A 16,332-nucleotide genomic window follows, 5' to 3' on the forward strand; every position below is an offset into this window, starting at 1 on the left:
TCTCCCAGGCCCTCCAACCCCGGGGCTGGATCTGCCTGGCTTTGAGAACCCTAAACCTCCGGAGGGGCTAGATTTTAACTGTGGGAACTGGACTGCTCAGTGTGAACGGTATTCTTAGACTAAGGGGTCTCGCAGGTGGTCTCCTCAGTGCATACAAGCCCCCCCCCCCCGCCCCCTGCACTGTAGCTATCAGTACTTTACAGAGGAGCTGAGGCTTACAAAGGGGAAAGGGGTGTCCTCTGCCCCAGGAGCTATGGGTCTGTGACTGGTGGATCCTTAAAAAAAAAAAAAAAAAAAAAGCCCACCACCCTCTTTCTTCCGCAGGTCAGGATCGCGTGTCCCTTGGGCCTCCTGTGCCCCCCTCCACGCCCCAGGGAGATGCAGATGAAACTCCCACAGTGCGGGAAGATCCCAGGCCCAGGCTCAGGCCAGGTGGAAAATCAGCTTCTTCCTCTCGGCGGTGACCTCGCGCCTGCAAAAGCGCGGCCCAGACTCCAGGAACCTGGAGCTGCGAATAAATCAGAAGACAGAGCGTCAAGGTGGGACCCGGGGCTTCAACTGCGCATCCCGCCGCATGCAGGCCGAGCACCGCTTTTCCTGCTGGAGCGGTGGCTCCGCAAAGCCGGCTCCCGCCCCGAAAGCCCAGGCGCTTTGATAATCCGGGTGGAAAGGCGAGCGCGCGGCCCGGGCGCCCAGCTCCCCCGCGGCCCGGTCGGGCTACGAGCTGGGGCAGCCCCGGGGGCTGGGGACACTCACCCCCCGCCCCCCATAAATTAGCCCGCGCCTCCTTCCCCGCTCGCCTACGCTCAGAGGCGACATTTCTGCAAATCTAAACCGCCAGGCCCGGCTGGAGAGGGCCTGGGGTGTGCAGAGTGGAAACCCAGGTGGAACTAGACCCGCGCTCTCCCCGCCCGGCGCCCCCGCTCCCGCTCCCGCTCCCGCTCCGCCGGGTCTCCGCTTCCATTCCCAAGCGGTCAGCGTCTGCGCCCGGCCCACCACCGGTGAGGCCGGGGCGCCTCGGAGGGCCTCTCCCCTCCCCTCCTCCTGCACCCCCTGGTTCCAAGAACACCCCAGCTCTCTCCAGCTCTCACCTGAACCCCCGAAGCGCCGTCTCTTCTTCTCTCCAGACTAAAGCCCGACCTGCGGCCGGTGGAAAAGCCCCGGAGCCGTGCACGCGGGGCTGCAAGCTGCCCACTTGCTCCACACGTCCAAAGGTCAGCTAAAGTTTGGCTGAGAAACGGAACCCGAACACCGGGGCCGCCGGCCCCCCGGCGCGAGCACACCGGGCCCCGCGAGCCCCGCTCCCGCGCGGGTCTGGGGCGCGGCGGGTCTGCCCTCGGGCTCCCCTCGCCCTCGGTTTTCCCCCCTCCCCGCGGTCATTTGCATCCCGCCGCCGGCCCTCCCCGCTGATTTGCATGACTTATATGGCCTAATGGTGGCGATCATGGCCAGTTAGAAGTTTTCTGACTTCTCGGAGGAGACTCCGGGACCCCGGGGAGGAACAGGTGTCTGGAGGCTGAAGGGTGGGTGGGTGGGTGGGGGGGCCTCCTGGACTCGGGGTTCGCTTGTGGAACTCCCCACCGCCCTCTTCTCTCGCACCTACACACCCCCTTCGTCTGCGCTTGGAAAATGGTGTCCAAGCTCACGTCGCTCCAGCAAGAACTCCTGAGCGCCCTGCTGAGCTCCGGGGTCACCAAGGAGGTGCTGGTGCAGGCCTTGGAGGAGTTGCTGCCGTCGCCCAGTTTCGGGGTGAAGCTGGAGACGCTGCCCTTGTCCCCCGGGAGCGGGGCCGACCCCGACACCAAGCCGGTCTTCCACACGCTCACCAACGGCCACGCCAAGGGCCGCCTGTCGGGGGACGAGGGCTCCGAGGACGGCGACGACTATGACACCCCTCCCATCCTCAAGGAGCTGCAGGCGCTCAACACGGAGGAGGCGGCGGAGCAGCGCGCGGAGGTGGACCGGATGCTCAGGTCGGTGCGGGCCGGCTGCGCCCGACCCTGCGCGGGGCCGCGTTGCCTGAGCGACGCTGCGCCCGACCCGGCTCGCCGGGCCTGTTCCCCACCAGAGGAGTCCCCCGGGGGGCGCTCCGCTTCTTTCCCCAGCACCTGGACCCCTCCCAGTCTCTCCTCCGGACGGCCCGAAGCCCTACGGCTTCACCTGCCGCTGCTCAGGCCAGGGGCCGGGGCCGGGGGCCCTCCGGGCAGAGCCCCAGCTGCGGAGCCCTTCGCCCGGAGGCTGGGCGGTGCGAGGGGCGCGGGGAGGCGGCGGCGGCTCCCCGGGCGCAGAGGCTCGGGCCGCACCGGCCGCAGGCCGTGGTTTCTCCGGACGCCTCCTCCCTGGTCGGGGAAAACGCGGGCCGGGCTGGGCGCGGCGTCCTGCTCTGCTCTGCAGAGGGGCAGGCGGCTCTGGGGGGCGGGAGGGGCTGGGATCTGGGGGGCGAGTCCTCAGGTGGCAAGGCCCCAGGATTATCGGAATCCCCCCAACCGGTTTAGATTTGCAAAGGACAAGGTTTGCGTGTGTAGGGTCAGGGCGGACCTGCACCGGGCAGAACAAACGGCGAGCGAGGGTCAGCGGCGCCTGGAGCCCCAGCTCCCGACCTGAGAAAGGAGGGCGTTTCTGGGTCTCGCCGCTGACACCCCGCGTCCCCGGGGAGGGCCGGCGGCTGGCCGGAGTCTGTCTGCTGGGCCTAGGGGACCGGCTTCGGGCTTTGACAGCTGGTTACTAATTATTGAAGGAGCCGAGCGCTTGCCCGAGACTGCGCGTCGCTCCCGGTCACTTGGCTTTAGGACCGAGCCCTCCGGGTGGCCTCGGGCACTTCAGCGCCGGGTCCTGTCCCGGCCTCGGGCAGCCCCGCGTGCGCGCCCGCAGCAGCAGTTTGGGCTGGGATATGACCTTGCTTTTGAATTTGCTCTCTGGGGACCCGGCGGCTTACTCTCTAGCAAAGCCCATCGGGGAGACTTGGGCATTTTTCTTCCAAAAGTGCTTTGGTACAATTCGTAGGTTTGAGGTTCTTCCCTGGATGTTGCCCCGCGCGGCGGCCGTTTCTCCCTCGCGGGGGTCCGGGGGCAGGAAGGTGAGAGGGGTCGGAAGGACCGGCCGGGGCGCCAGGGCGGCCTGGAGGTTGACCAGGGCCTGCGGGACTCACCGGCTCCCGCCGCCTGACACCTGGGCCCGCGGGCCTGGCCGCGGGCGCCCGCTTTCCAGTGGGGAAATCTGGGAAACCTGGGGCGACCGAGGACGCCCCTCCGCACCCAGCCCCGCGCGGGGCTGGACGCAGCCCCGATGTAACATAAACTGCAGCACGTGGAGTTAGGGTGTTATTAATTTATTTCTATAAATCATCAACAGAAAGATACACAAAGCCATGATTAGGCTGAAGAGAGAGGCGGGTTATTCATTGGTGAGGTCGTAAACGCGGCTCGGAGGGGGAAGGAGCTCGAAACGCGGGCGCGGGGCTGCTCGCCGCCTCCAGGGCGCACGGGCGGCGCGCTGCGGGCCGCTCGGGCGAAGCGCTCGCGGGCCCCCGGGGAGGCGGCGCCCGGAGGCCCGGCAGGTGGACGGCCCGGTCGGGGTTCCCGACCTCGGTCCTCTGCCCTCCGAAAGTCCCCAGCTCCAGCGGCCGGGGAGCGAGCCTAGGGGGCCCCACCCCCCCAGACCCTCGCCGGGGCGGAGACACAGGACAGACCCCAAGGTTTCCCTCCCCTTCCCAAGCTGGCGCTGCGTTCCCTCCCCCACCTCCGGGAGTTGTCGGACTTTATTAAAAGTAATTTTTCAAGAAATTGCTAACGGTTCCCAGGTCACCGCACAGCCGGCTCCCGAGCGCTCCCGGTTCGGCCCACTCGGCTCCCCTAAGGCGGAAAGCGCAGAGCAGGAAAAGTCGCTTTCGGGGGCGCTGGGAGCGCCGCGCGCCTTCTGGAAGCGAAAGGCGAGGAGGGAAGGGCCGGGGGTGCGCGGCTCCCGGCGGGCGCGCCCGTGGCGTTTGGAAAGGCGGCCGCTTGCTGAGAAGCCGGAGTCGAGGCTGTGCTGGGGTTCGGGGCGTCTCTGCTCTCGGGCCGCCGAGGTATCGTCGGGAAAGGGGCGCGCGGGGCCCGCTGTGCCCGCGCCCAGCTCGGGCGCTTGACACCTGCGCTCCGGGCCCAGCGGCCGCGCGCGCTCCTCCGGATCCCTGGACTTGCCGGGGTTAGGGAGCCACGATATGAGGCGTATTTTCAAATTTTTAAAAGTCACCAGTTCTCCGAGCTCTTCCTGGTGAATATATGTAAATTCTGGGGCCAGAGAGCCGTAAAGGTAGAACTACGCCATCTTACCCCCAACTCCTGTCCTTGAATGCGGGCTCGAAGGGTTTGCTATAGTTAATGGGGTTTTCCTGGGCTTTTTTTTTTTTTTTTAAATAAACTTTCCCAATTGTTGAGCAAATTCACTCTTACCACAGCACCCTTAGCTCTTAGGACGTTGCACTATGTCGGTAGGTTTCTTAGACACAAAGTGAACACAGGTAAATTTCAGCAAAACAAAAATAGCCAAAGAATCTGCTGAAGCAATATTAACTTTTAAGCGAATACTTTTTCTGACTTTAGACGTTATGATTTCTGTCTGCCGAAAGTGTTTTCTACCCTAAAAATATCTGTGGAAATTAGTCGCCAGAAATAAGCTTTTAAATGATCTCTGATGTTTACACGGGTATTTCCAAAATGCTACATTCCTTCCCCCCCTTACTGGAGGTGAATTCTCCATGTTTGAAACTGCACTGCCTTTTCTCGTTGTTGTGTTCCTGCTCTGACTTCGTTACATTGTAGTACTTGGAAGTATCTTTTAAAATTCTTGGGAAACTCGTTAACTTATATTTAATTAATTTTAAAAGTTTGCATTTCTCAAAAACATCTCCGTTCTCACAAATTTAATGTCAAAGAGCTGCTAAAATAATCAGTTGTTCAAATGCTCACAAAATATCTCAGCTTAATTACTAGATTTTTAATTCATGAAACAAAATTGGTCTTATTTGACATATTATAGGCACCATTTAGAAATAAATTGGTTATTTAATCTGTGACACTATGTCTGTTTTGACCTCTGCTTTACACTGTTTTTTATTGTTTCATCTGAAACTAATTTTTTCATTTATTTTTTTCATGTTCTTTCAGGCTACTAATATATGTATCAACATATAGTAAAAAGATGCTGGTTTGGTGTTTTTTTTTTAAGTTAAATATGTAACTGCATTAAACAAATAGCATATATGGATATATTGCTTCTTTAACACGTTTTTCTATACTGTGCCTTATTTAATTTTTTGTTTTAAATTATATCTCTCAGTATTAAGTCACCTATTCAACAAGCAAGAAAAAATATTGGCAAAGTTGGAAGCATTTTAAATAAATAAAATTCAAAGGCATCAACACATTGTTTTAAAGAAGACTTTTGCACACCTGTGTTTATGAAAAATGAAAAATATAAGCAAGTTCTTATCTCAAACTTGAAATTTAGAAGAAAACTTGCCTTCCAGATATTCTTACCCTGTCAGGGAGGAAATGTAGGAACGCAGGAAAACAAGGCACTGGGGAATGTTAATATCTTACTCAGAAATCAAAATAATTTGTCCCCATTAGGTTTTATTTGGGAGGCGTGGCTGTGGTGAATTTTTTTTTTTTTTTTAACTCAATGAAATGATTTTTCAGTCCCAGGGAAGACGTTATTGTACTTCTTAAAACTTTTCTAAAATTCTGAGAACCATTTAACATTTGGCTAAGAAGTCCTCCTTGCATTTCAGGAGGTGGACATATATGTTTTACTCCTATCTTATAAGACAAGAAACAGAGGCACCCGTTGGGAAGGAAAGTGATGTGGGAGAGGTCCAGGTAAAGTTAGAAACTGATGCTACCCCCCCCTCGGCCTGGTAGGATCCGCCAGCCCAGCCCCAAGTGAATGGCATCTCCGCTTTCCAATGGGCCTCCTGCCTTTTACGCCTCACGTTCCAGGCTCCTGAAGGAAAGCAAAATAAAATAAGCTCTGCTCTTCCCGCTTGACGAGAGAGAGTGCTTGCAGCGCCTTCCCGTTCCTGAAGACAGGAAGTCAGCTTCCGCTTCCCCTCCTAATCTCAGGAGGGATGCCGTGTGCTCTGTAGCAGCTTTCGTATGGTAATAACGTAGGTTCTAGTTTGGCCTCACATCTTTCCCAAGGATGTAGCTTGGACACGTGGAGAAACGGGTGAAGATCAGAGTTTTGCACGGAGTTTAGGTAAAACCCTAGAAGGAGACTTTCTCCCCAGGCGTCTCCCACCAGCGTCCTAACCATGTGTTTACCTGTCTAGTGAGGACCCCTGGAGGGCTGCCAAAATGATCAAGGGCTACATGCAGCAGCACAACATCCCCCAGAGGGAGGTGGTGGATGTCACCGGCCTGAACCAGTCACACCTCTCCCAGCATCTCAACAAGGGCACTCCTATGAAGACCCAGAAGCGTGCGGCCCTGTACACCTGGTACGTCCGAAAGCAGCGGGAGATCCTCCGACGTAAGTGTTTAAAGCGGCCTCTGCCTCAGCCTGGAGGGACCTGTGCCCTGACTCTGACCCCTGCGGGACCCTCAGTTTTCCCTTCATCAAGGAAGCCTCCCCCGCGCTTGGTAAACGCAAGGAAGCGGGGCAGGTGCATTCGGCCTTCGGAGTTGCTGCGTGATGGGTTATTTTATCTCATTTTCTTCTTCCATGGTCCCTTTACTACCCAGCCAGGTGTTTTGACAAATCCTTCAGTGTGTGCCGTTTACCTTGAATTTTTGGGGTTCCTGCCTCCAGCATCTTTCTCTTTGAAACCAAGAGGGTAACAGTGGAGTATCCTCCTCAGAGTAAGCAGAGCAGCTCCCCTTGACACAGGACCACAGATTAGAGTTCCCAGGGAAGACATTTCATAGCAATCAATAATATTGATCACCATTACTGTTCTTTTTCTCCCTTCTGGAAAAAAAGTATTAAAAAAAAAAAAAGAGAGAGCATTTGTATATATACATACATTCAGAACCTGACCCTGTTACTTTTTTGGTGTGTGTGTGGGGAGGGGTAACTGAGTTCTCAAGCAGTTTAAGGTGTTTACTCACATTTACCAAAATTGGTAGAGTTTGGAGACCTCAGCTGGTGACCCTGTCTAGTGAAGAAGCTGCTCCTGACTAAGGCAGGACACAGTAAACGTGTCTGCCTTTGGAACTCTTACCAGTCAATTCTTGTTATTCTCATTCTCATTCCCAAATTTCCTTTCTGTCCCAAGTTTATTTTCTTTCGCTCAGTAATACCGAGAGATTTTTGTTTTGAAGTCTAAGGAAGTTTGAACTTCGTTTGAATGACCAGAGTATGAATGACATACTATTTTCGGAAAGTATACTTTTACATTATACTTTTTAAAAAAATATGTTTTTATTGATTTTAGAGAGAGAAAGGGAGAGGGAGAGAGAGAGAGAAACATCAATTGGCTGCCTCCCACATGACCGGGGATCGATCCCGAAACCTGGGCATGCGCCCTGACCAGGAATGGAACCGGCAGCCTTTCGGTGCATGGGACAGCGCTCAACCAACTGAGCCACACTGGCCAGGGCAATATTTTAATTATTTTGATCCCACCCTTTTCCTAGGAAAATTTTGTATGAGTTTTCAGTTTTCCACACACTGTCCCCTGGGTTGTGGGTTTCTCTTTGTGAAGATATTAGTTTCCATCACTTTCTGGTTGATTTTTTTTTTTCCCTCCCTCACTGGATGGCCACCTTTTAAAATCAGTCTTGTTTTCTGTCATACACACTGCTCCAAAGTAATTGTTTTAGTATTTATTGTTTTAGTATTAATGTCTGGGAGTTGGAAAGGCCTTCATGATCGCAGGAAAGGTTTTTTAGGCATTCCTCTCATATTGTGGTCATTTGCTCTTTTGTTGTAAGCATTAAATGGGTAGATTAAGAAGCAGTAAAGTGAGAGCTCTTTGCTGTGTTGAGGAAGGGGCTCTGGGTTGATCCACCATTCGTGGTGCCTAGTTCTGGAAAAATTGGGGTTTCTGACATGAAGCAACTCTGTAATTCCTGAAAAGTCCATTATCAGGGGCCAAGCCCCATGCAACATCTTTAGTTTGAGTTGCCTCTCTGTGTTCAATGGGAGTTCCCTCAGAAAGGAGAGGAAGGCAGGAAAGGTCAACTGAAAGCTTCTAAAAAGACAAGAAGTACCAGAAAATTTCTCAAGATGCTTGAGAAGGGACAGTTTACAAAAATTTATGATAGTCTGCAAGGGATTTTTAAAATTGTTGTTATTCAAAGTCAAATGAGACATAAAGCTTCAGAGCTTCAGAAATAGTTCTTTATTCCATAAATATTATATGAGCTCCTATTAGGTGCCAAGCACTGTGCTGAGCTGTGGGATACACAGGTCCTTTTCTCCAGAGACTTACAACCAAGTGAAGGGATGAGGTATTTGAATAAGTAATGACAACTGCTTTCTAAAGGCTGTTATAAAGATATGTACATGAGGCACCAGAGGAATTGCTAAACTGCCTGGAGATATCATGGAGGACTTCCTAGAGGAGGTGATATTTGAATCAAAGTCTGACAGATGAATACAACACACAATCATGGGATAAAAATTAGGAAGTGAGATAAATAAAAGAAGGACACAGTAAATGGGGTGGGAGAGAGGAGAAAGAGGTGGGAGAATTTTTAAAAAATATCACTCGATTACAGGTTTTCCTGAAAAATCAAAAAGAATAAATGGTAATATTCGTGGGCCCTTCTATGCATGTAGAATCAGCAGTGAACATTTTCTTTCTCTTCTTACTACCCCCCCTCGCCACCACCACTATTAATCTGGAAAGGAGTGGAGGAGAGCTGGTGGTGGCTGGAGAACCTGAGAGCATCTCGGTCTTTAAAAATTGAGAGAGGCTAGGGCCAAGGCTCTGAGGTGGGCAGAGCCTGGGTGTTTCCAAGCACCTGCAGGCTGAGCCTGGCATGCTCTGGGTTCTAAGTACCATTCAGGCTGCCGCCTTCTCGAAGGGCAGCTGACAGGCAGCCCCCACACCATGGGCGGTTGTAAATGTGTTTCACACCCACCGCAGACAAAACTTCAGGATTCAGTTTTGTCACCTCCACCTAAGTCAGATTTGAAGGTTTTGTAGGTGTATTACTTGTGTTTTATTTTTAGTGAGAAGTGATGCAAAGGCTGCTGGTTGGGAATCTTAGGGTCTGCAGGCTGAGTTCACATCCTGGCTTCTGCCCCACGTCCGTGTGACTTTGGACAAGTCAGTTAACCAGCCTCAACCTCAGTTTCTTCATCTGTTAAATGGAGATAGCAATACCTGTTGCATGGAGAGGTTGTGAGAATTAGATGAAGGGACACAGAGAACTTTGCTCAATACCTCACCATAGAAATGGTTCAATAAATGTTGACTTATTACATCCCTTCACATCAAGTGAAGAACCTCAGATTAATCCTGGGTCCTTGGGCTTAGCTGTTATTCATGCTGATTCCACAGGGCCACAGGGAGGAGAGAAGACACTGAGACAGACCCCCACGCCCCAGCTGAGCAGGGAATTTCTCTCTGCCCCTCTGTTTGATTGTCCCTAAAATAACTGCACTTAGATTGCTGCTGTGAAGACCAAATGATGTAGGAGGTGTGAAAGCACTTTGAAAAGTATAACTTCTGTAGGAACTTGGGTCTTCATCATCCTGACTAGGGGTAGATATTCTAAAGATATTTAGGGCCCCTTAGGTTTTCACCCAGTCCCATTCCACAGATGGGGAAACTGAGAAATCAGGGACTTCAGTGACTTGGCTAGAGCTCTACATTATCGCATTGAGTCAGTGACATCCAGCCAGTAAATTTGACAGAAACTCTCCTATGTATCTAAAGGAATTGTTGGGGACCAGTGAAAACAGAACCCTAAGTGGCCTGAGAGTTGTTGAAAGTGGGTGGGACCCAAATAAAATGCTCCAGTGACACATCCAATCCATCAGCCAGGGAGACTGCTCATTGACTCGGCCAGTCAGTGACTGGTGAAACATTGCCCCATGCCGCCTGCAGCTGGGGCCCTGAGTCCAGGAGTGTTAGGGGCCCACTGCTCCTTGTGAGGCACCCAAATGGAAATTAATCCCCAGATTGGTGATACGGTCCCCATCGCTGGAGGTGTATAGAATGGAGGACCACGAGATAGGGTGTGCTGGAGGGGATTCAAGCATTAAGTAGTAGCCTGACTTGGAACCTTGAGGATTTTGGATCTAGTTGTCTCTGAGACCTGTGGGAGTGACTTTAGGAACCAAGAAAGAAAAACATCAAGGTCCAGAACATGGGGCCAGGAGTTAGGAAATGAATCTGTTGCATGTCCTTGCTCAGCAGAGTGCTTGGCCGCTATGCTTGTCCATCTGTAAAATGGAATCAGTCACCCCAGTGAACACTGCTTCGTGCAGATGTAAGGAAGGGAACAACAAAGCTCTCCCCTTCCCTAGGTAAATATCAAGTCTCACTTAAACCATAAACGCTAAGGTATCACCACAGAGCAAGCTGCCATCTTTCTTTCATTCTTTCAACCAAAATGTGTTGTTGAGGGTCATGATATGCTTGGGTTCTGGGAACTGGACAGGCAGGGAGCATCACTCCATCTGCATTTCTCTTTCTCCAACTCATATGCCAGTCCTAGAAGAGTCCTGTGTTTGCCGTCTTCTGCATTTGTCATATTTCAAATGTGCAGGGGAGGGAGGTCTGTAAGACCTTTCCCTCATAAATGGACCCCTGGACACACACACACACACACACACACACACACACACACCATTGCCTTTGAAATGATCTTATATTTAAGGAGCCTCTCCCCTTTCCAATACAAAGCTCCAGTTATATTTATTTCAAAGCTGTGGTCAAAGAGTTTGGGGTTTGGGCTTTTTCTAAGGGCAAAACATTATAATGTAGATACCTAGGATATATGAGGAAAGAGGAGGGGTGGGGAGAGCTATTTTCAGTCTCTGAATATTTTGTCTAACTGCAAACGATACCTTTGAGCAGTTCCCCTCTAGACCTGAGCCTTGGTTGAGTTTATCCCCTTGACATCAAAATGCAAGAGCTCAGGATACAGCGTTGCTTCATGTCTGAGGCCAGTGAGCCAATGGAAAAAGTAATAATAAATTGCTCTTGAAACAATGCTTGGCCACCTTTGAGCTCCTTCGAAGAAAGGAACGGGGTGGCTTTGGTGGCGTGAACTGAGGTGGGCAGTGAGGGGCCTGTCGGAGCCTCCCCTCTGTATCCTCACATACAATAATAGCAGGTTGCAAAGCTTAGGGGAGAGGAATGAAAATGTTTTTGTTTGTCTATCTGTCTGTCTGCCAAGTGAAGGCTATAGACCCTATCAAATCTACTCCTTTCTCTTTTTTCAGAATTCAACCAGACAGTCCAGAGTTCTGGAAATATGACAGACAAAAGCAGTCAGGATCAGCTGCTGTTTCTCTTTCCAGAGTTCAGTCAACAGAGCCAGGGGCCTGGGCAGTCCGATGATGCCTGCTCTGAGCCCCCCAACAAGAAGATGCGTCGCAACCGGTTCAAATGGGGGCCCGCATCCCAGCAAATCTTGTACCAGGCCTACGACCGGCAAAAGAACCCCAGCAAGGAAGAGAGGGAGGCCTTAGTGGAGGAGTGCAACAGGTAACACCACCAGACGCTCACCCGAGCAGGCAGGCAAGCACACGGACCCAAGATCCATCCCCTCAGTCTTGGGATATTGAGACAGTGGTGACCCAGATAAGTGTGACTCAAGCAGGGTTTCCCAAAGCATGTTCCACGGAACTGTAATTTCAAGGCATTAATAAATAAATTTGAAGAACATCATTTGCATACATCATCTTAGGGAGTCATAAAAGCCCTGAGAAGTCCTGCAGTCAAGAAACCCACTTAGCTTTGTTGAATTGGTTGTTAACCATGGAATCTCTTTTTCTGGGGACTACCCCTATGAACTATCATTCCAGGGAAGATGCTCTGGAGAGTGCTTGTCTAAAGTATGATGCCAGTGAAATGGGAATCATGTGTTTGACCTTCATATAGACCAGGGAAAAACTATCTCTTAACCACAGACTGCCTCCCATTGGTCTAAAAGGAAACTTGGCAGGAGAGCAAGAATTAGTTGGATGTGTCCAGTACACTCTGCCCACACTGATTAGAGTTCCATTTATATCTTAATAATTACATATAATTTTGAAAAAAACTATTAGAAATCCTTGAGCTATCTTTTTGCTTCATTCCTGCCCCATCCTCCCTGACTACAACAGTGACTTTCTTTTTTTCATTATTAAAGTTTTTACTGATTTCAGAGAGAGGAAGGGAGAGAGAGAGAAAAACATCAATGATGAGAGAGTCATAAATGGGCTGCATCCTGCACGCCCCCTACTGGGGATCGAGCCCATAACCCACACTGACGGAGAATCAAACCGTGACCTCCTGGTTCATGGGTCGAGGCTCAACCACTGAGCCCTGCCAGCTGGGCAACAATGACTTTCTTAAAATTCTGCTCTTAGCTCTGGCCAAGACTTATGGGCTCTCTCTCTGTCTTGGGGCTGGACTGGCTCTGCCAGTGGAAGGATGCCCTGAGGTAGGTCAGGCCAGAAAGTAGGAAGGCAAAGTGATCAGCTGTGCATGTCACAGAGTCCTCAGGCTGTACTCTGTCTCCTGACAGCATCTGGTGGTGTCTAAGAATCTCTCTCACACCTGGAATTGGGGGTTCATCAGCAATAATTAAACTAGAAACCAGCCAGACATTTCTGCCTGCCTTCCTTTATATCTCACACAGCCTGCTCTTTGTGGGGGACTCCTGCAGTGAAAATAGGAATCTGCAGGGATCTGGCTTCCCTGGCACCAAAAGACCAGAATTCCTTTAGAGGTGTCCAAACCCCAAAAGACCAGAATTCCTTTAGAGTGCTGTGAAGGGATTCAGCCGGCCAGCGAAGGACTTTGCCTTTTGTAGGGCGGGAAGAATAGCAATATAAGGAGGTGCCAGGAAGCCCAGTCTGGACCTTCCCCCTGCATTGACTGTACCCAGTTTGCTCTTTTCTCACTGGAGCCACATCAGAGGCTAAGCCCCTGGCTTCGAGGGAACAGAGTTTGCTTGGTACCTGTGTTCAGCCGCATTCCAGCCATCTCATCAGAGAACTACATGGGCATCTTTTTCTCTGGACAGGCTTTCTCCCAGGCTCCCACTCTCTCCTCGGCCTCTTCACACTCCTAACTGAAACCACTGGGATTATGTGTTTGGGGCCAAGCAGAGCCAGCTGCCCTCTGGCCACCCTCCCTCACCATCTCCCCTCTATCCATTCTTAGGGCAGAATGTTTGCAGCGAGGCGTCTCCCCCTCCAAAGCCCACGGTCTGGGCTCCAACCTGGTCACTGAGGTCCGTGTCTACAACTGGTTTGCAAACCGCAGGAAAGAGGAAGCATTCCGGCAGAAGCTGGCCATGGACGCCTACAGCTCCAACCAGACGCACAGTCTGAACCCCCTGCTCTCCCACGGCTCCCCCCACCACCAGCCCAGCACCTCTCCTCCCAACAAGCTGTCAGGTAAGCAGGCCCTGGACCTTACTGCCTCGGCCACCCAACCGGCCTGCTTCTCCCAAGGATCTCCTGTGGCTCAAGATTTTTCAGAGGAGAAAATGCTTTGGGATGGCCCAACAGGCAGCCCCCTCCTGTTGCCAGAATATTGTTGTGAAAATAGTATGTGGCTGTGGTCAGGTTTCCTCTGAATCCTTGCTCAGCTTCCAGGGAGCCCTTCGCTCCTTTCTTCTCTGGTCCCCTTTCCTCTCCCTCTGTGGCTGCCAACTCAGCAGGTCAGTGCCGTCATCGGCTTGGACCGAGAAGGCTACCTTGATATGCCAGATCCAAACTGCAGGCAGAGAGGTTGCCTGTCCGTACCTCAGGGCTCTGTCCAGCTCCAGCAAGAGGAGCCCAGGGACCTCTGGGGAAGGGCCACTCTATGGGTGGCCTCTGCTTGTTGGCTTCTGGGCTCTGGCAGAGTTAGGGTGGAGTCGGTCACTTAAAGTCTTTGCAGTGATGAGTTGGCCAGAACCAATTGAATACTTACTGTGTGTTTCTGTGTGCCAGACCCCGGCCTGGGTTAGGATGCCTGTGTTGTGGGATATGGGCTTGTGAGGATGGAATCCCACACCTTCACTGGGGGAAAGCCCCCCTATAAGCTGAGGGCTGCATGAGGCATGTGCTGGGGTGAGCACCTCTCCCCCTGAGGCTTAGTTCTTCCAGGAAAGCCGGCTTCCCAGGGTGGCTGTGCTTATTGAGGCCTGTTTAGCAGCCGTATAGACAAAGTGTTCGATGGTCCCCTGCTTGCTCTGGGATAGGGCTTGTGAAAAGAGAGCCAAGCACTGTTTCTAACCTGGGGGTAGTTCTGAAACCTGTTTCTCCCCCTTGCCTGCTGGTTGCCCTTCTTCTGGGAGAGGCCGGAGATCTGGAGCTGACCTAAGTGTTGTGTGTCTGGGGAGGGAGGTGGGGAGCAGCAGAGAAGGCTCAGAGCCACCAGCTGAGTGGTAGCCAAGCAGTTGTTCCACACTGTACCCTCCCATGGCATGACCTCTTCAAGGGTCCCTGGGAGTCTGCAACTGTCCCCTGTGAAGCCTGGTCCAGGCCTTGGAGCTTCTCTGGATTCAGATGGAAGGGCTCAGTCACATGGGGAGAAATTTTGGTTTACTCTTGAGAGGCAAGCCCCTAGACCAACACTGGCCTGATTGCAGAGTAATTTAGCCCCTTTATGGAAATTCAAAGCAGGGTTCAGAGGACAGTGGTAAAGGTCTTGTGGCCGGCACTGAGCAGCACGGGAGCCCTTGCTGCCCGCAGTGATCCATGGAGCTGGAGCTGGGAGCTGCGGGGGGGCGTGGCTGGGGCAAGGGGCATTATTGAGAAGACAATGGCTATTGTGCTGGGACTTGTGATCTCCACACCAAAGTCAGGGAGCCTGCAAGCCAAACAAAGGCCCAGCAGCTTTCTGACAAGCTGGGGTTGTGGTGAGGTCACCACGGAGTCGTTAGCTTAGGCATTCTGTGTGTTGACAGGAGGACCAGAGAGCTGGGGCTGGAGGGATGGCAGCAGGTCCTGGAGGCTAGGCAGGGCCCAAACACCCCTCTGGTCAGTCTGATAAGGCATATTCCACTAGAAGTGGATTCTCTGGGGTCCCCAGAAGTCTTGGCGTTTTAAAAAATCATGGGATATTAGAACTGGGAGGGACTTTGAAGAAGGAAACAGAGGCCTGCTGATTCCCACGCTGTACTTTCCACAGCACAGGTGTGTTTGAATACAGACCAAGACCCAACACCGTGCCAGCGATGAGTAAGCCACATGTCCCTGCCCTTTGAGCTTATTATCTGGTTGGAAGGCATTGTCCCAGCATGGAGTCCCAGAACCAGCTGGGAATTGAGGTCTTTTTTGGGGGCTTCGTGTGTCTTTCTAAGGACAGATTGCTATTTATAGAGCCATGATTGTGGGACACTGTGTGTGTGTTTTTTCTACTAGCTGCCTTTCCCTTTGCCTTAATTTTTACTCAGGGTTGATCAAGCTAGTCCCGGTCCACACCCAGGGACTGGATTCTCTGGACTTGGTTTTGAATCCTGGTTCTAACCAACCAGGTTAATTCCCGTAACTACAGCGTGGCCAATTCACATAACTTCTCTGAGTCTGACTTTCCTGTCTGTTAAGTGGAGAGATAGTACCTACTTCCTAGGGTCCGTGTGAGGGTTAAATGAGAAAAATGTGTGAACACCATCTTTCCCAGTAAACCGTAACCACGGTCATTATCATTACCATTAGCATCATTACTATTACAGAGGACTAAAGTGGCGGTGGAAAAGATGATGGGCAGCAGAAAGCTATTTCCTTTTAAATTTCACACACTGGGGCCTTATTCCTGAGAGGCAGTGAGATGTATCCTGGCCCTGGACCTGGAAGCATAGGCGGTCGCTGGACTGGTGCCTGAGGTGCAGGAAGCAGGGATCAGGTCCGGTGTACCCCGCTTAGGCTGCCAGGGCAGGCGGCCCGTGAGCTGTGACGGGCTCCTCGGGAAAGCACCTGGACCTCGGCAGACAGCAGGCTGCAGCCCCGTGCTCGGGGAAGGCTGTGTGCAGAGCCTCATGCACTTCCCATCACGGTCCCCCCAACCAAGGTAAAGCCTCTTGGTCTCTAACCAGGCCCCAAATGTAACTGGATGCAGAATACAAAAAGCTCTGTGGTGACCGAGGAGAAACCAACATCCAGCGTCAGCACTAACAACATCTAAGGCCAAACTGGGGAGACAAGGCCCTAACCTCCCCACCCCATGTTCCCTCCCTCCTTCCCCTCTAAGCA

General features: G+C 52.2%; 1 protein-coding gene across 6 annotated transcripts in view; it reads left to right on the plus strand.

Annotated features, from left to right (window-relative positions):
- Positions 1-1,629: 1,629 nt before the first annotated feature.
- HNF1B (HNF1 homeobox B) overlaps positions 1,630-16,332 on the plus strand; it is a 50,707-nt gene continuing 36,004 nt past the window's right edge. For 3 of the 6 annotated variants that reach the window (XM_087825645.1, XM_087825643.1, XM_087825644.1), the window contains exons 1-4: positions 1,630-1,973; positions 6,311-6,510; positions 11,383-11,647; positions 13,313-13,548. In XM_087825645.1, the coding sequence (XP_087681771.1) occupies positions 1,630-1,973; positions 6,311-6,510; positions 11,383-11,647; positions 13,313-13,548 (1,045 nt within the window). The remainder of the gene's footprint in view (positions 1,974-6,310; positions 6,511-11,382; positions 11,648-13,312; positions 13,549-16,332) is intronic. The other 3 variants (XM_087825647.1, XM_087825646.1, XM_087825642.1) reach the window with 2 other exon arrangements.

This window comes from Miniopterus natalensis, chromosome 17 (assembly GCF_054644295.1).
Source record: "Miniopterus natalensis isolate mMinNat1 chromosome 17, mMinNat1.hap1, whole genome shotgun sequence".
Lineage (NCBI taxonomy): Eukaryota > Metazoa > Chordata > Mammalia > Chiroptera > Miniopteridae > Miniopterus > Miniopterus natalensis.